Consider the following 19,235-nt stretch of genomic DNA (forward strand, 5'->3'; position numbering starts at 1 on the left):
CACAGACAGTCTGTACGTTCAATCAAATAAGCAAATTATAAAGAAAAGCTACAGAAACTTCTCATCTCTACAAGTAGTTTGTTCCTGCATGAATGGTTTAAAATAACATTTTAACCAAAGTCTGAAGTTGTGTTTTGAGTGTTTAACTCACCACAAATAATTCCTAAAGCTTTTTTCATGAGAAGACTTAACAAGAATGCCATTAATCTGTCAGGAGGCTGAAAGTTTAACCCATATTTGTGATGTTCATTTAGATACCAGGGCACTTAACTTAAGAAGTCTGTTACAAATTATTTTTGTTGTTGTGTAAAGAAAAATGATGTTCCAGGAATGTTGGCGTGATTTCCTTTATTATCCAACTGTCTGACACAAAGTTGTACAATATGACAACATCTTGTACAGTCAGTTGTGCATTTAATGCATGTATACAAATCCAATGAGTGGGCATACTTTTGTACGTTCAGTGTAAAATGTTGCAAAGTAATATTTGGGATTTCATAAACAAAGCGCGGAATAGAAACAGCATTTATTTATTTCAACTTTGGTTGATTTTCTTAGTTTTTATTAGCGGCCGCGGCTCAGTTGTACAATAACCTGAAGGTTGGCGGTTCGATTCCCACTCTCACTGCTCAAAGATTGGTCAGCTGGAGGGGTGGCAGTCCTTGCCACGGCCAAGGTACCTTGAGCAAGGCACCGTACCCCCATGCTCCCCGGGGCACTGTGATTGGCTGCCCACCGCTCCAGTGTATGGCATCTGTCTCCATGAGTGTGACCCTGTGCATGTGCATGTGCATGTGCATGTGCATGTGCATGTTCGTGCCAACCTGGATGGGTTAAATGCAGAGGAGTAATTTTGTGTATCTAAATGACAAAGTCTTAATAAAGTCTTAATCTCTTATTAGAGGCCTTTATGGGCCTCCTCTTGCAGCTAAAACGGCTGAAAGAAAAACTGCCTGAGAAAATTGTTAAAACCAAAAGGCTTTAATGATTTGGCATACTAGTCTTAAAGCCGGGGGGGGGGGGGGGGGGGTGATGAAAAGAAGCATTAAACAAACAGATTATAAAGTCAGACAATCATAAACTCATCCACTTCCTCTAACGCCATCCTCACATCGTCTAACAGCACGTTATACAAATAGTCACATTTTCTGTTGAGGAATAAAACACTTATACGAGGCCAGCAACACATAAAAATACAATCATCAGTGGAGTTTCATCCGTTTTTTGATCATTTTATAAATATATTTTATGTAAGTCACTTAATGAAAATTTAACAGATAATACAGATTGTAAAATATTGCTCCATTTCCATAGAAGGTTACATTCATTATTTCACACTTGTTTTGGAGCATTCATTTCTGAACGATGAGCCTCAGAGCGTCTTTTATTGAAGATAAATTATGTGTTGGAGTGACTATCCCAATTTTATGGCTGGTTTACGTCTTTATCAGGTTTCGGCCGCGGAGGCTTTCTGCTGTTTATGACCAACCCATTAAGACCTGAAGCTCCCTTTAACGAGTGAGCAGAATTAAAGAAAAAAACAACGCTACAGCTTTGAAAGGGAGATACACACATATGTTGCATCCATATTAATAGATTAAGAAGTTTGGATAGTCTCAGAATCCCTCCAAAGAAGCAACATGCAGCCTTGTGAAATTCTACTTATAGCTTGCAACACACAGAATAGTTGTTAAAGTGCTATTTGTTATTGCATAATGGAACAAAAGCTACATAAAGACTAAGTTAGCTGTTAGAAACAGGAACAGAAATGGCAAACTACAACCTCAATTCCAAAAGAGTTGTTTCAAATGTAAATAAAAGCAGATTAACATGTTTTAATTCACACATAAAATGTTTAAAGTGAGACATCTTCTACCGTTTCCCTCGTGCATAAATGAATCATTTAAACTTTATCTGTCATGAAAAGTATCAGCTCATCTTGAACCTGAGGTTGGGGCAGAAAAGTAGGTGGAGCTAAAGAGAAACTGCTGGAGAAACAACTAGTTAGGTTAAAGGTCAGTGACATGATTGGGCATCAAAGAGGGCAGATGTAAAGATGGACTGAAGTTCAGCAATCTTCAAAAAACTACTTATTCAAATTGTGGAGAAACTGCAGAATATTGTTCCTCATCATCTCCAGTTTAGTGCTAATTAGTGCCGATGGAAGTGGAAACCTGCACATCTGGAAAGGCTCCATCAGTGCTGAAAGGTATAAACAGGTTTCTGAGCAACATCTGCTCCCTTCTTCAGGGAAGGCCTTGCATATTTCAGCAGGACAAAGTTAAACCACATCCTGCATCTGTTCCAGCAGCAGGGCTTCATAGCAGAAGAGTCCAGCTGCTGGACCGACCTGCTGCAGTCCAGATGTTTCACCACCTGAAAACACCCAGGACTGCTGAGCAGCTAGAATCCTCCATCAGACAGGAATGGGACAACATTCCTCTCCCAAAGGTCCAGCAGCTGGTCTCCTCAGTCTCCAGATGTTTCCAGATTTTGTTCGAAGAGGAGTGGATGCCACACAGTGGGAAACATGGAGCTGTCCCAACTTTTATGAGACCGTCAAACTCATTATGAGCTATTATCTTTCATGAAATAGTAAAACAGTGTCTCACTTTCAACATTTGATATGTTTTCTATTGTAAATAAATTATTAACTTGTGAGATTTACAAATAATTAGTCTGTTATTATTTACAATTTACAGCGTCCCGACATTTTGGAATCGAGGTCTTGAGAAAAATGTCACTTAAATGTAAGTTAAAAGAGGCAAACACCAACCGAGACAAAAGTATTTCAGCAATATGAGAATGCCAGCTGTTTGGTCTGATAAGGCTGTTGCAGGTGGTTTCTGCATATACTCCAATGACAAACACATCAAATGAGACATTTTGAGAGAATTCATCAGTATGTTTTTGTTTTATAACCAAAATGACCATGTTACAACATTCAGGAAGTCCAATATGGGCCTTATAAAACTGGTTTAACCGTTAAAAAGCATGACCTTGCAGGTTATTGCATGACAACAGTGTTGAAATGAGGGGGAGAATATTGTCTGAAGATGTTGTTTGAGCATAACTGATCAGATTCCAACATGTTTTCTTTCTCCAAAATGAAACTACTACTTAGCTTTTACCAGAATTCTCTATAGAGGTACATAATCCTGCAATGTAATGTTATTCTGGCTTGAGATTATCCATATTAATAACTGTGCTGATGTGAACACTGTAACCTAAATCTAAATTTATCATCTATTCATATTGACACTTTATTGCTTTTTTTTGTTTATATATCTTTTCATTTTGCTTCAATATTTTCTCTAATGTACTTTGGATTGTTTTCTTCTTTTATCTTTCTACATTTGCTAAATGACTTGATGTTTCAGGCTGCTAGAGATGAGAAAGACATATTCTGAATAGACCGAGCCCAGGTCTGCCTCATCCTCAGCGGTGTTCATCAATCAAAGTAATAGTTCTGCACAAAGACTGCCTTGATGCCTCTGAAGATGGGGGAGAAGTTGTAAATGAGAGCTCTGTCTTCCTCAGCAGGACTGGAGAAAGAGTGATGGTTCTTCATGGCTGAGGAGAGAAGGATGCAGCTGAATTTAGCTTAAATAACACAGCAACTGAGCTGTTCTTCCCTTCATAAAACGCACTAAATATTACCGAAAGCTAAAACACCTGAATGCAGCACTGACCTTGGTGAAGGATGAACTCTGAGAACTCTTAGGCTAACGTTCACACTGCAGGTCTTACTGCTCAGATCCCATTTTTTGTTTGGCTGTTCACATTACGTCTTTAAATGTGGCCTGTTTACAGATTGCTGTGTGAACAGCTCACGCTACTGAAGTGACCCGCATGCGCAGCTGATCATTGATGACATCACGCCCATAGACCACGCCACAATGGTGTTTACTGAAGCGACCATGGCAACGGAAACTGGTACTGCAGGACTGAATGGCTCAATGCTAAAAATAGTAAAATCTGTGAACGGGTGACATCACGAAGGAGGAAGAAAAGTCAGATGTTAATGGTGGCTCTATGCGGACCAATAACCGCAACATCCGCACAGAGAAGTATTTGGATGCGGCGGCGGAGCCAGGAGCGGTGGGATCAGGTTGTGGCCGGTTACACGGAGCAGGAATTCTTCCAGAACTTTGGAATGTCGAGTAATACCTTTCATCACATTTGTTGGCGCGTCTCCCCGAGACTTTCAAGAGGAGACGTCGTTCAGGAGATGCATCTCCTTGAGAAAGCGAGTGGGAGTGGGGCTATATTGGTTAGCAACGGGGGCGGGTTACTCAAATCTGGCTCGCAGTGTAATTGTATTCGGCCTGTGAGATAACACCAAGTGTCTACAAGAGCAGGCCTGCCGGGAGACAGCACACGCACCGCTAATACTACAAATCCCAGAATGCTCTGCTGGTGCGCTGACGCGTCAATCAGGGCCCACAAGCACCCCCTCCTCTGCTGACATTCATTAGAGACCTCATGCTGCCAGTCGCATCGGGCCACGCCTCCCAAAAATGTCCAAACGAAAGGTGGAAAACAGCAGCTTTCTGGGCAGGTGGGAAGCTATAAAACTATCGTTCTATCTGAAGAGAAGGAAAAACTTCCTCAACTGTTGGCATTTTTTTTCAATAAATATCAAACCTGGCCCACGACTTTGTCCACCAAGTTTTTAATCTGTGTGTTTGACACTCCTGCTCTATACCATTCGAAATGGTTCATGCTGTTCTAAAGCATCCTAATTACCCTGATTAATGGGGAACAAAAGAGCTCAGTGAGGACCTCAGGAAAGGGCTACAAGGCCATAGCTAAATGTGGTCAAGTTCCAGGGGCCACAGTACAAAGTATTATTAGAAAATACTTAAAAAGGTGACACTGGCCAGGCTGATGGTGCGAGGGGTGAAAAGGATCAATACTATGGTCATCCTGAAGAATCTGGGCAACATCTCAAGGTAGACAGTCCAACGGACAGATAAAACAGATGAAAGAACAGTAATAATCACAGGATCAAACAGAACTGAGAGCTCAAAAGTTTCACAGCCACATACATGTTCTGATAACTTTGAGGCCATAAATCACAAGAAGTCTTTGAAGACCTCAGAATGGATGCAGCAAAATGAGAGTTTGAACATTTCCTGTTAATCAGGGAAAATGCTGATTTGATTAAATATCCTATTACTTAATCAAAAGCTCCAGGTGAGAGGAACAAACTTTGAAAATCAGTTTAAGGAATTGTAGATAATAAATCATTCACGCAGGAAAAAACCTGTAATGTAATCTTCGTTATTAATGGCCAAACTGAGTCAAGATGCCTGCTGGCTTATGGCCTATTGTTACACCATTTGACAAATAGTGATGTGACAACCTGCCAGAGGTAATAACACAGTCAGAAGTATCACGTTTTTACCTTCAGAGACAAAGAAGCTGGCAGTGTAGAAGCTGACTCTTACAGAGTTGATGGTGTGAACCATCCCTGGTTTCTCTATCCACTCAAAGGGACTTTTTTCTGGATGCCACTGCACGGCATAAAATGGGTATCGGTGGGCTGCGGAAAACCAGAGACACCGTCAGCAGATAAAAACTCCTTCGTGTTTGTAACTGTGAGAAGGTGCGCCCTCTGGTGGGCAGTTTTCTAAAAGGAATCCGTGTGAGTGAGAACATGGTACCTTCCATGGTGGAGATGAATAGTTTCTTTCCATCACTGTTAGTGGACAAGACTTTGTAAAACCTCCTCAGTCTGGCATTTCGGCTGTAGTTCTGTTAAAAGACACAAATTTTACACTGAGTTGAATCTTGCAGTCCTCGAAGGAAAATTGCTCCCTCTGCACGGGGAAAAATGACAAGAGTAGTAATGAAAACTGAAGTGACCTGACTCATTTGGGGCTGCTTGAAAGCCACGATTTTCAGATTTAACTCCACATGTTGGCATCCAGCAATTCATTCACAGTGAATACAAAGATTTTAGGTTCACAAAACAGAAGCTGGATAGACATGAGACATCCACGTTAAACAAAATGTACCGTAACGTTGCATTAAATGGTACACAAACAGTACGATAATACAAGTTGTCCCCACTGAAAATACAGTGGACAAATCATCTTTGTTTTTTAAAAGGCATTTAAAACAAGTTGCTGTTGGTCACACATGCTTTCTCTTTCATAACTACTGGCCTAGGCTTGCCACAGTTGTTATATAATCACCTGACTGCAATAATCTTTTGCATTAGGGGGTATACAAAGAGAAGCAGGATGAAACGATCTGAAATATCATATTTGCATCACTGTTTTCAGTCTGTCTGTTAAAAACACTGTTTGTGCGTCATTTGTCTTTGAGTCTCTCAACATCAATGCCATAGATTTATCAATTTATTTATCCCATAGATATCATTCAGATATTCATAAGTTTAAGCTTTTGAATTTGCTTTAAAAACAAACATCGTGCTTACTGTGAAGGTCACGAAAGATGAATATATAAAGCTGGGAAAAAGCTTAGGTTTGTGGGCAGAGAGTTTGAGTTTTTGAGAAGGTGATTTATTACTTATTGTAATACTTATTGTTATTAAGCAAACTTAAGAATAAAGTGTACAGCAGCAGCACATACAAGCTTTCCTAATTATTTCCTCACTTATTCTGTACATTTTTAAAGGCCTGATCCTATAGCATGATCCATGCCATTTAAATTATTCAAACATCCAGTTTGTCCAGGAGGCTCTGACGTTTTGCATCTCTTACATCAGCGTGGGATGAAATGCAGCAACCCCCCCACTACCCATATTCCAGTTTGAACTTCTTTAATAATGATAAATAAAACGCCTATATGGATGTACACTCACTCATGATATGAAATATGAGGTCATGGGTTCAATCCCCGTCCATGCCTTCAAACTATGATCCATACAGAGCAGAAACCACTGAGTTGTGTTATGAATATATCCTCCAAATGATGGCAATTGTAAGCTTGTTTAGTGGAGAACTTTCTGGCTACTTACTAATACATATTACCCTATTTTTAGTTTGGTTTTAAACCATCTGAGGTGCTGTTTTTATCTGTGATGTGCAGCTATTCTATAAACTCAGCTGAGGAGAATACCAGAACACTGAAATATTTCTTATTAAAAATGCCATTCGACAGTCTCTACAAAAAGTGTTTTTTGATGTGGTAATTTGCTGAAAATGTACCTCTGAGATTGTGTGAAAAGTCTCTCGCAGTTCCAACATGTATTGAGCAATGACAATTCAGCAAACTCGTGTCTGAGCTACAATGATGTGTTAATTTGAAAAACGTCCCAAAAGGCCTGCAGCTATGACAAAAGAAGATGCTCTGAGAAGTGTGCAGGGGAAGAAACAAAGAGGAGAAGTACATACCTGCATTGAAAGACTCCAGCTGTGAAAGTTGGACGTGATGTTTTCATCGGCCAGAGACTGCAGCAGGTCTTTGGGAAAACTCCCGAACAAACGGCTGGACTGTGCCGCTACAGGATGGACAGATTTGTGTCAGACGGCGTGATGTTCAGACAAACAGCGACTCATGCTTTTAACTTTTACCACCAAAGTCCTTTTGTGTCCAAGCACATATTCCCTAAGGTACCCTTCTGGGTCCTGTCCTGTCAAAAAGGCAACCTGAAGCATGAAGCCAGCTTTGATCCTATACCAGAACCAGTTTGGATCGATCCACCCACACCCAATTTAAAGCACAGCAAACAAATGAGGGCGGGACATTTTTCCTCCGTCTCAGAGATGTTACTCCATAGAACAATGATTGATGTAATCAGCTGAGCCTGTCGGGCGCTACTTTAGCTTAAGTTATAAGACGTTGTAGATACAGGGACCCACACTCCTAATTGAAAGCTATCTATCCTATATTACTACATTATTACTGAGTCATAAAAGAAAAAAAAAGTTAACTGTAATTTGAGTTCACATATTCAGCTTTGATTTCACATAAACTGCTCTTTTAATTTGGTTTTCTGTTTGTTTGCTTTTGTAGTGTCACTGGCATGTGTTGCCATTTCGCCATGAAACGTATCTGGTGCCACATTCACGGGTCCTCAATGCCACTTGCAGTTAACATCTTCGGCCCTCTTATAGGAATGCTTTGCTACGCGAATAAGAGACTCAGGTAATAACCATCCGCCCGTTATTCAACCTAAATAACCCAAGATCCAAACTAAATTGCTAAAAATATAAATTTAATACCAGTTTTATTAAATTCTTGCAGTCTTAGACTGGTGATCTCTACATTTCAATTTAAAGGGCTTTAAAGGGCTGTGTGCTCAGACCCATATCAATGCAAAGAGACGAGCAGACACAGAAGCTTCTGGATGTGATTCCTGAGGAGGGACAGTTTATGAACGAGCAGGCAAGAATACCTTGTGTGAGTGTGAGAGGCAGAGCAACAGCCTTGGTGTCAGTGAGTGTGAGCAGGTTTTTGTTGGCAGTGAGGACGGAGAGCTGCTGGAAGCCCTGGCAAGTTCCCCAGATTGGGAAGTAGTCCCCAGCCTCATTGGCCTGCAGAGAATAAGAGAGTAAGGAATGAGACATCAATGTATGTGGGTAGTAAATCCTGCCTCTTATTACCGTCCCACCACTGAGGCTTAGCGAGGATCGCTGTCCAAATGAAATCCTGGGTGTTACTTCACTTGTGCATGTCAAATGGCGTACCCTCAGAGCCAAGCTGTAAAAGATCCTGGCAGCTCGACTGAACTGTGACGTCTGAAGATCTACATCTCCTCCTGGCAGCAGCAACCTGAGGAAACACTTCAGTGTTAGAGTGAAACAAATATGCTCTGATTTGACAGAATATGAGGAAATTACATCAAAACAACATGGGTACGTGAACAATTGTCTGTGTTTTTCTAACACTGCTGTGCAACTTTGACCAAAAATACAAAATGTACCATGTTATTCATTCATTTTCTAAAGCTAAGTCTATTTTCCTCTCCAGGTTACCAAGTTCTGCTTTACTCCTTCATCCACCAGCCGAAAGATCTATCATATGTAGAGAAGAGCTGAACAACTGAGACTCACCCATTTATTGAGTTGAATATCTTGGCATATTCTTCTTCTGTGCAATTGATCCTGTTGAACAAAAAGACTTTTTAATTAAGTCTAAGTCAATCAAAGTCCCTTACATTTTCGGTTTATTCCAAGAAATACTTAAATAAAGTAGAAAAAATAAGTAGAAAGGCTATAAAGTCCTAAAATGAGTGATCCATCCCATTTGCAAAGGCTCCGCCCACGCCCATCCACATGTGGCACCATGACTGATGCTCCTGTCAGTCAGATTGGGATGACTGAATGGAATGAACTCAGCTGGTAGGATCAATGCTCTTAAGATTTTTTTCTAGCAGGATTCCCATAAAGGGGATCCCACTGAAACTGTTCAAAAATAAAACTGTCCTTCCCCGTAAAGCATCTACTATGAGGTAGATTCTCTGCTTGCATGTAAGTGATATCATGATTTGTATGTTACTTCAAAAGGCAAAAGCAGAGAAGTGAGCTGAAATGTTGTCAGAGGTTCCACTTTTAGGCAGAATGGGTGAGAAGCAATGTTGGGGGGGTGGGGCATATCTCTTAAATGCAGGTAAAATGTCTGCTGGTGGGAGGAGGCATCAACTTAAAACGGGAACAAAATGTCAAAGCAATTAAGGTTTTTCATTTCATTAATAGTGCGAATGCTGAGTCGGCCTTCTACAACTCCTGCACAGTTTGAGCTATTTTAACCATTCAAACAAGGAAATGTTCAGCCAATTCTGGAGATTCCTGCTACGACTTTTGTTGATTCTGCATTTTATAGTTTTTAATTAAGTGTTTTTTCAAAACTTAAAGCATCAAAATAATTGGATGATCCTTGATTTGTGGGCGGAGACTTGTTGCACCATGAGTGAGAGCTCATACATGGTTAGTAAGATCCACGGTGAGCATGGGTTTTAAAAAAGAAATGCAGGGAATCCAGCTACGCTCTCTGAAGACAGTTGGTCCCATTTGAATGATGGTTTAACTTTTTATTTCTGAAGGAAATCCTTACAACACATTAAGTTGTGTGTTCTGAAGCTCCAGAGTGAGCTGCAATGTTAAATTTTGAGAACTCAAATGGCATGTGAGGAGTTGAAAAACAAAGGAAGCAGTGGTGTGTAAGGGGGGGGTGTGACCGCACTACCTAGTGGCCCAGTTGTTGAAAAACACATGCTAAGGTAACCTCTTGGGAGCCAAAACGTGTGTTAAAGTGCCCACTTGGGAGCCAAAACATGTGCTAAAGTGCCCTCAATTGCCCTCTCAGGAGCAAAGCACATGCTAAAGTGCCCTCTTGGGAGCCAAAACACGTGCTAAAGTGCCCACTTGGGAGCCAAAACATGTGCTAAAGTGCCCTCTCAGGAGCAAAACACGTGCTAAAGTGCCCTCTTGGGAGCCAAAACACGTGCTAAAGTGCCCTCTTGGGAGCCAAAACACGTGCTAAAGTGCCCTCTTGGGAGCCAAAACACGTGCTAAAGTGCCCTCTTGGGAGCCAAAACACGTGCTAAAGTGCCCTCTTGGGAGCCAAAACACGTGCTAAAGTGCCCTCTTGGGAGCCAAAACGCATGCTAAAGTGCCCTCTACAGTGGTGAGTACGTGCTCTATGTGCCCTTTTTTTTTCTTTTTCTGCCCTGCCCTTAAAAAAGTCTGTGCACGCCACTGAGAGGGAGAAAATATAGATTTGTGAACACCGATTGCATTTGAATTTTAAACTCTGTAAACATATCTGAGCAGATCTACTGCTGTTTTGCAGCACCTTCTAATGGATTTTTGTTGGTATAAATGTGCCACAGAAACAAATGATCACCAATAGCTTGCTGGTTAATGCACTATAGACTGGAACAAATCATATCCAGCAGAATGGTGACTTCATTCATCTGTTGAAGATTGCCTCGTTGCTTAGAGTCCAAACAGTCTTGTCATCTTTATATGAACCATATGATCGAGATGGGCGTATATATGCCACCTGAACTGCCAGATTTGAGCGAGGCATCAGGCTGATAGGCACCTGATAGGCTGTTTAGATCAACTTGGTGGGTCACTGACTTGCATCTGCTGTCAATCATGCAAACCCTCTGATATTTAAGATAAGATAAGAACTTTATTGATCCCACAAAGGGGAAATTTAAGTGAATCACCAACAGACCAGAGCAAGAAAACAGCAGTAAACCACTATAAAAAGAGCACTTAAAATATAAGGGAGGACGTAAATAACTGTATATGCATGTATGCTCACACACAAATACACCATTTGCAAAAATTGCACACTTGAAATAGAGGAAGTGGCTGTTGCACAAGAAATAATTATTGCAGAATGAACTGCATAGGTAAATATGAAGCCCCAACCATATGCTCATCTTTTTTTGTCTGGTCATTTCTCTCCTCACTCTTTCAGTCACTAATTACCTGATCAGTCTCACCTGTTCCTCTCCCTTCTAAAGCAGGCCTTCCAGCCCAGTTCGTTGCCAGATTGTCTGTAATTCTGGCCACAGTTAGCAGCGCGCTACCTGTACCTGTACCTGTACCTGTACCTGTACCTGTACCTGTACCTGTACCTGTACCTGTACCTGTACCTGTACCTGTACCTGTACCTGTACCTGTACCTGTACCTGTACCTCAGTTTATTGTTCGACAGTTTACGTCTGATTCAGTTATCTTACCTGATGGGTACAACCCTGGCCCCGGCGCTCTCCACATATTTGACATAGGACGCCGCAATGTACGAGGAGCCATAAGCAAACGGGTCCCCTGGAAGATTTTCTTGTGCTAATATACCTAAAAAGGGAGGAAGACTCATCAAGTTAAACAACTGCACATATAATTTACTCAATATCCAATTTAAATTTGAACCCCATTCTTTAAAAAACAAAAACAAAAAAAAAAGCTTTTTCTGAACTTTTCCTTCACTGTTATTCTGGTTTCAGTTGAGATCGTGTCTGCAGTGAGGATCGCAAAACAGTTAAAGTTAAGTCTCCTTTCATTTTAGCCGTGGAGTAGGGGTGGGTGGTATATATCCATCCATTTTCTATGCCTGCTTAATCTGTTGGTCAGGTTGTGGGGGAGCTGGAGCCCATCCCAGTGGCGAGAGGTGGGGTCCATCACAGGGCCACACAGAGACAAATGAGACCAACAACCACACACTCACTCCTAAGGACAATTTTAGAGACACCAATTAACCTAACATGCATGTTTTTGGATGGTGGGAGGAAGCCAGAGTACCCAGAGAGAACCCACGCATACACGGGGAGAACATGCAGACTCCACACAGAAGGGCCCCAGGTGGGGACTGAACCTGGAACCCTCTCGCTGTGAGGTGACGGTGCTAACCACCACACCACCGTGCAGCCCGACGATATATATCATTTACGATAATATCGTCATTGTTGTTTTTACGATGTGCAAATTTACGTTATCGACTGTGCAAATGACTTCACTAAAACAACTGAAAACATAGGCTGAAACCTCACATTCACTGAACCAGAGTTACGTAACTTGCGTGCAGCAGCACACCGCAGCATGCCTCGGTGGTCACATGATCCCTCACTGGCACGTTCTCTAAACATGAACATTTGAAAGCCAACGCGGATGCTCCAGCTTCAGATTTGATTCCAAGACGTGGATCGACTTCAGTTGCATGGAAGTACTTTCTTTAAAAAAACTGTTACCCAAACGACAGTAATCTGCAAAGTTTGTCGAAAACCCGTTGCCGTTAAAAGCAGCTCGACAACCACACAAAGTAGTACGAAGAATGTCAAAAGCTCGCTGCCAACGAAAAACCAAACTCAGCGAAGGTTACCTGCTGCACAACACAGCCAACAAACATTAGTGGACTCATTCAACAGAAAACTGCCTCATGACAAAACAAGCAAGCGATGGCGAGACGTAACAAATGCTGTCACCAATTATATAGCAAAGGAAATGGTGCCGATTCAGGTGGTGGAGAGAGAAGGTTTTTAAACAACGTGTGAATAGACCAGAGATATAAAAACATTCAAACAAGATTTAAAACATTGTGTCCATTAATATCATCCATGAGGAACAATTAGGCTGTTAAAAACACATTTAAAAGAATGTGGTCGAATTATCGTCAAAATCCCCCAAAATATCGATTTTTTTTTTGTCCATATTGCACACTCCTACCTTTGAGTAGGGGAAACATTGTTAAAATGACCAAATGACTGATTTCAGTGGTTGGTTGAGTTGCTAACAGGCTGGGTTTTATTTCTCTTTAGTTGCTGAGCACATGTTGGGAAAATGAATAAGAATACTGTCTGATATTCAAAAGCATGGGGTATCTAATTATCTTGCAGCAAGGGAACATCTACATACTGAGGCTGTGCAGCAGTTCTCAGAAGGCTTTTATAGGGTAGAGGAGACGGATGCTTGCGTTTATGCATGAGACACTTCCTTCTGTCCTGCTGGGAGCAGACAGTGGTGTTGACACCACCCAGGCTGTGGGACACAGTGGTGATCTCAGCTATTAAGCTCCTGCATGTGTCAACATAAGCAGTTACACAGAATTAGAAATGATTACGTGGGCATAAAGGACAAGAATTGTTCTATTAGCACGTTAGTCATAATCATATATATATATTACTTATATAAGTTCTTTCTACAAAAGAAGCGAAAAGTCACCTGAAAGCCGTTTAATGGCATGTTTGTAGGTTAAGTGGATGAAAACGTGCATATGGCTTCTGTTTTCAGTTGCAACCATTGTATGCTCATTTATGCAACATGTAAACAGCCATCAGTAAGATCAAATCTCTTCCCAGAAATCCGGCTCGCTGGATTATTTGTTAGCCACCTGTCCAGCCCTGCTCTGACACGCAAGGACAGAAGAGATACTTTGTCTGTTGCAGTTAATCTATTATCAACATTCGTAACTGCAAAATGACAGAAAAATGTAAAAAAAAGTTAAATATAGTGCTGCTCACCTCGTATTTATCCACATGAATCACAGTTGGTGCGACTGAATGAAAGTAATCGAGTGTCACTGTGTTGAAACAACAAGAAACTGTGGGTCCTGTCTTTCATAAAGGATGTATCCTATCCTAAAGGAGATGATGAAGGAAGCACTGTGGCTCCTTTCCTTGGTATTTTGGAGAACTAAAACAGCTCTTATCTTGGCTGCTACTCAGATACTTCAGCGTAATGACACTTGGTTAAGAGGGTAACTGGACCCTAAGTCTTTTCATCTGTCTGTACCAGGAAGAGGGTTATCACAATAAGTGTATTTCAGCTCCACATACCTTGTTAATGTACTCACATGAAGGGAACATAGACAGTAAATAAATTAAAGATGGATGTAGCTTCCTGGTTTGGAACTTCCACATTTGGAAAAAGAAAACTGATCCTACAAACAATGGCTTTACTTCAATGATCCCTTATTACTTCAGTAAATATTGTCCTAAATCACCAGGCTAATTTCTAATACAGCATGATCTCTATCTTATAAATAAAAGAGTAAAACAGACAAAACAGCAGGGTATGCCATTGGGGCGGAGCAACACTATGATTGACAAGCCACTATCCAATCAGTGTGCTGCGTTTCTGCAGTTCTCAATCAATCCACCAATGAACCAAGAGGAAAATGCCCAAAGTTGTACGCCACTGATGGGTAACATGACAAAGGAAGCTGAAGAGTCAAGAGAATGGATATATCATGAGTATGAGCTAAATGTGAGTGTATATCTGTTGTGAGGGACATTATTAGCAATAGTTTGCTAAGTCTGGCCTGTAAGTAATAACCTTAAATTGGTGATTCTATATTTTCCTTAGGAGTGAATGCATGGTTGTTTGTCTCGTTTGTCTCTGTGTGGTCCTGCGTTGGACCGACGACCTGTCCAGGGTGCACCCGGCCTCTCGCACAACGGCAGCTGGGATAGGCTCCAGTCCCCCTGGGACCCTGAATTGGGTTATCCAGGTATAGCAAACAGGTGGCTGGATTTCTGCCAATTTCCCAAGTTTCACATTGGATGCTAAGTGACAGAATAACCACAAAAAGTTTGGACACCAACCCATTAAGTTTGAATAAGCAGATGTATCCAGACTTTTGACAGGTACTTTAGTTGATCAGAGTACCAAACTACACCAAGATATGTGTCAGGAGGAGCTAACGGCATCAAGCGGTTTTATACCTTTTAAAAAGTATTCTTAATATTCCTATTATCATCCGTACACATAGGCTACAATATCAAATGTTTTACATTGATCATCTGAGAATATACCAGCCATTGAGGAGTTTAGAAGTGTTTCATCTACTTTAAAACAAGTTAAAATGATATTATGAAAGGATCCTCACGCCTAAACTCAGCCCTCAGTATGACAAGGCATTACAAGTCTCATACACTTCCTTCTTTACTCATTACCATTCAGTCTGAGTCATGCCCGCAAACGTCTGACCCCAATGATTGTGCTAGTTTTGCACAAAACTTTGCACATCTCCCACAACACTGAAAGAGCCACACTTCAATGATATGTTAGGAAAAAGCTGCAGGTGGGTTAGTTAAATAATGAGGCTGAGGTTAAAGGGTGGCAGAGCAGGTAACACTGGCATCATATGAAGTTCAAATTAAATCAGCAGCTGTACAGCGTGCTGCAGTATACAGAGTCCTCCTCAATGTGTTGCATTTTTGTTTCAGTTCCCCTTCAGCTCCTCAGTTTAAAATTCTGAATCAAACTGTTCAGACGGGATTAAAGCACACGTTCCAGATTCAAATCTAAAGTCATTATCATATAGTTCAGTTCCACCACGTAGTATTTTTAATAAAACTAACTTTTTTGGTAGTTCTTCTAGTTTTCTATTGCTACTTTTAAGTTTACTGTTCCCTTTTTGGTTTGCCTGGTTGTAAAGGCGGTGGATGGGTGTTGCTGGTGCTTTGTAGGCACACTAAATAATTACAATAATAATATTAATACATTTTATTTATCAGCACTTTCAATAAAACTCAAAGACACTTTACAAGTTTGTTGGTGAGGATGCGCTGCTTTATTGGGAGCCAGTAGAGGTGTTGCAGGATGGGTGTAACGCATTTCTGACTTCTCTTATTTTCTTTTCTTAGACATCCTGGTGCAAACACACACACCGATGCAAATGTTATTGTAAATTAAACCTCTGATATTACAGTCAGTGGGTCTACATGATGAGATTAACTGGATTATAGTTATAGTTGGGTTATGCTCCTTATCTGAGGGTAATTCTCCTTGGATATATGGCGGTGAATGAATGGAATCACTGGCACAAAGCATGTCATACCCCGGTACGATAGGTGGCGCTGTCCCCATTTCAGCTATCGCTAATAGAGCCACTTCCTGTTGACGTCTTCACCACCAACAACAACAAACTCAGGCATTCAGAAAGATGGCGAACGCAGAGCGAGATGAAGCTGCGTCCCTCTCCATCTGTGATGAGCTGGTTATGGCACAGACGATGCACAACGGCGCATTCTCCATCGCGTTGTTTCTTTCTTTCTGACGACAACAACAGGAATATCGTCTCCTTCGACTTCCAGGTGACGATCGCGGGAAAAAACCTGGAGCATGCGCAGAATGCTTGATCTGATCCACTGTCGTCTACATTTGGATCGAGTTATCTCTGGGTCTTAATTCAATCGCAAATAACCCGATCTGATTCTATTTCTTGTCGGATTAAGCTTGTTACATGAGCTGAATAACTCAATCTTATTGTAATTTAGCCATTAATCCGATCCGATTGCCCGCATGTAACCGCACTGAGTCCTTCTAGCTGATCACAGGCCCCAGGCAAAACAAACACCCAACTTACAGTGGCAGAGTAACAGAGACTCCTCAGCAACTAGCCGACCGGTGTGCAAGTCCTGGTGCTGTTTACAACCAGATGGAGTGACAGCGGGGACGGCCAATCACACAAGAAACGGCAGAGCCAGTCGAGGAGCTTGTGGGGGTCTAAACTAAGGGAGACAGGCTTCAGCTTGAGCTGCGTTTTCTGCTTGGTCCTAATGCTTTACGTGTCTCTGTTTACCATAGCGTAACATTGTTTTTGGACGGTAAAAACTGCAGGGGACCAAAACAGGCTTTTGAAAAAGTGCAGGGGCCCACCCCAAATTACGTCCATGAGGACATTTGAAGCCACAAGCTGACCTGACTGGTCTCGTTCTTCTTGGATATTGAAGGTGCTTCACCTCATCTCAAAGGCTTCTTCAGTTCTAAACTAGTAGACGGGGAGTATTGGGGCCACTCAAGCTTGGGTCGTCGTTACAATCGTGTGTCAACAAACCACTTGACCAACGAGTGGGTCGTTTAAGTCATTCTCACCTATGAGTCGTTCACATGTGTGAAAGAGCATGTTTTGGTCACTGGATTCAAGGTGTGAAACCTCCTGGGGAGGAGACACAATGCTGAGATCACACCCTTTGTCTAAAGTGTTTTTTTCCAGTTTCACACACATGCTTTCTTTGACTCCTTTATCAAGCCATTCTCTGTCCAGAATGTGGACATTACTGTCACTTCTGCTTAAGATGTAGGTGAACTGCTGAGTCTGGTCCTGACGAACTGGCTCTCCTGTGTTGTGCCATGTGCTTGTGAAGCTGTTGTTTGGTCTCTCCTAAATAAAACTCCCTACACACCTCACTGCAACACACTGCATATACAACACGTTTTTTTTTTTATTGCCATCAACATTAATTTCCTCAGCTTAATTTTCTATTTCACCGACAGGAGTTTGTGTTTCAGTTTCAGCAGCAGCTGTTATTAGCAGCGGTAACACTGGGTTTAGCAAGAAAGTTCACGGAACATATTGCATTGCACATTTCATGAGTGTAGCCGATCTTTACAATGAAAGATTTGATCAAAGCAATGTGGGTCTGCGCCCTGTAGAACTTTATGTCTACCAACACTCCTGTTGGTTGCAGTAGAGGCTTGGCAGAGCATCACTAAAAAGAGATACTCAGTGCCTGGTGAAGTCTATCTGTGGTGGACTTCAAGCAGTCATGGTGTGTAAAGGATATGCAACATGGCTGCTGTAATGAATCCATCACTTTGTCCCAAACATTATGGTGCACCGAAATGAGGGGGAATGTGTTTAAAAGTGACTTCATTTCTACGTGATGGAAGTGAAATGTGTGAAAATGACTTAAAGTCTGGAATGTGCACTTGAATTATGCCTGAAGTGTTTGATTTTAAATGTTACACTGAGGAGTTGAGGGGGAACTCAAAGCAAAATGTGACTTTGGAAAATATGGAGGCAAATATTAATAAGCTCTGGCTTTGGTTAAATTAAGTTGAACAACACAGAGACACATTAAAGATTAAAGAGGTGCACTGACAAGTCAACAAAGAAAGTCAATAAAAAAAAACCTGTTTATAGCCTGGATCCAGTTCAAAGACAATATTTGCATTAGATTGTGTTGCATTAATACACCCACATGGTTTAAAGATACACTCTCCCTTAAAACACGCGCACCTTTTCTCGAACATTCCCCGAGAATTACATAACAGCTATCAAAGCTAAACCCGTACAACCGACCTTTACATGGAGAGGTATGTTCGTCTTACCGATGATCGGACGGATGTTGAGCTGATGGCTGAGCCCCGCCGCGCACCCCGGCGCGCACCCCGGCAGACCGTCCCAGAGGCAGGCGGTCACGACCGCGAACACCGCTGCAACCGAGCGATGCATTCAAAACTCCGGGCAACTATGAGCACTAAACAGCCGGAGATTAAGGGTACCAGCTGGGTCCGCAGACTCTGGATAGACAGTTATAATAACAGTTTTATCAAAGCTTTAGAAATAAAGTCTAAATAAAAGGCGCAAAATGAGAGAATAACGATCCGAGCTGAGATGCAGCCTTCTGGCTGATGATGCTGAGTGACTGAGGATGATAGTCTTCCCTTGCAGTACTCTGATGTCTGTGTCTATCTACCTCCTGGCGTCTGCTGAAGAGCATCAAATCAGTCACGTGTGTGACTTTCATCCACGGAAACACGTCACGAAAGGCAGAGCTCGACCAGTGTCAGACACCGTCTTGCGTACACAGGTGCCGGCGGAATGTTCCAGCTTCGTAGTGGGCGTATCCTGCTCCCAGAAACAAGGATTTAATGTGCCTTTAACAAATAATGTTTTCTGGACGAGGTCAAAAATCAATATCGTCCCTCTCAGAAATTTAAACTGGGCAGTTTTTAATGTAAATATGTGTTTTTTAGAATTTAATGATGAGCCGAGGAGGGAATAATCATTTACATTCA

At 41.7% G+C, this 19,235-nt stretch overlaps 1 protein-coding gene across 1 annotated transcript; it reads right to left on the reverse strand.

The window, feature by feature from the left end:
* Positions 1-342: 342 nt before the first annotated feature.
* Positions 343-18,958, reverse strand: LOC140302926 (gamma-glutamyl hydrolase). The gene is made up of 9 exons (XM_072381470.1): positions 18,546-18,958; positions 11,675-11,789; positions 9,030-9,080; positions 8,664-8,748; positions 8,372-8,510; positions 7,368-7,474; positions 5,670-5,760; positions 5,411-5,548; positions 343-3,573 (listed from the first exon to the last, which is right to left on the reverse strand). Exons 1-9 carry the CDS (start codon positions 18,667-18,669, stop codon positions 3,452-3,454), a joined length of 972 nt encoding a protein of 323 aa, XP_072237571.1. The 5' UTR covers positions 18,670-18,958; the 3' UTR covers positions 343-3,451.
* Positions 18,959-19,235: the final 277 nt, after the last annotated feature.

Source organism: Leuresthes tenuis, unplaced genomic scaffold, assembly GCF_036924035.1.
Source record: "Leuresthes tenuis unplaced genomic scaffold, fLeuTen1.0.hap1 SCAF_3, whole genome shotgun sequence".
Taxonomy (NCBI): Eukaryota; Metazoa; Chordata; class Actinopteri; order Atheriniformes; family Atherinopsidae; genus Leuresthes; species Leuresthes tenuis.

Coding starts and splice junctions, on each gene's coding strand:
- LOC140302926 (XM_072381470.1), bottom strand. CDS start 18,669: ATGCATCGCTCGGTTGCAGCGGTGTTCGCGGTCGTGACCGCCTGCCTC. Junction 8,749..9,029: donor ATATTCAACTCAATAAATGG/GTGAGTCTCAGT, acceptor GTGTTTCCTCAG/GTTGCTGCTGCCAGGAGGAG. Junction 7,475..8,371: donor GCCTCTCACACTCACACAAG/GTATTCTTGCCT, acceptor TCCATCCTGTAG/CGGCACAGTCCAGCCGTTTG.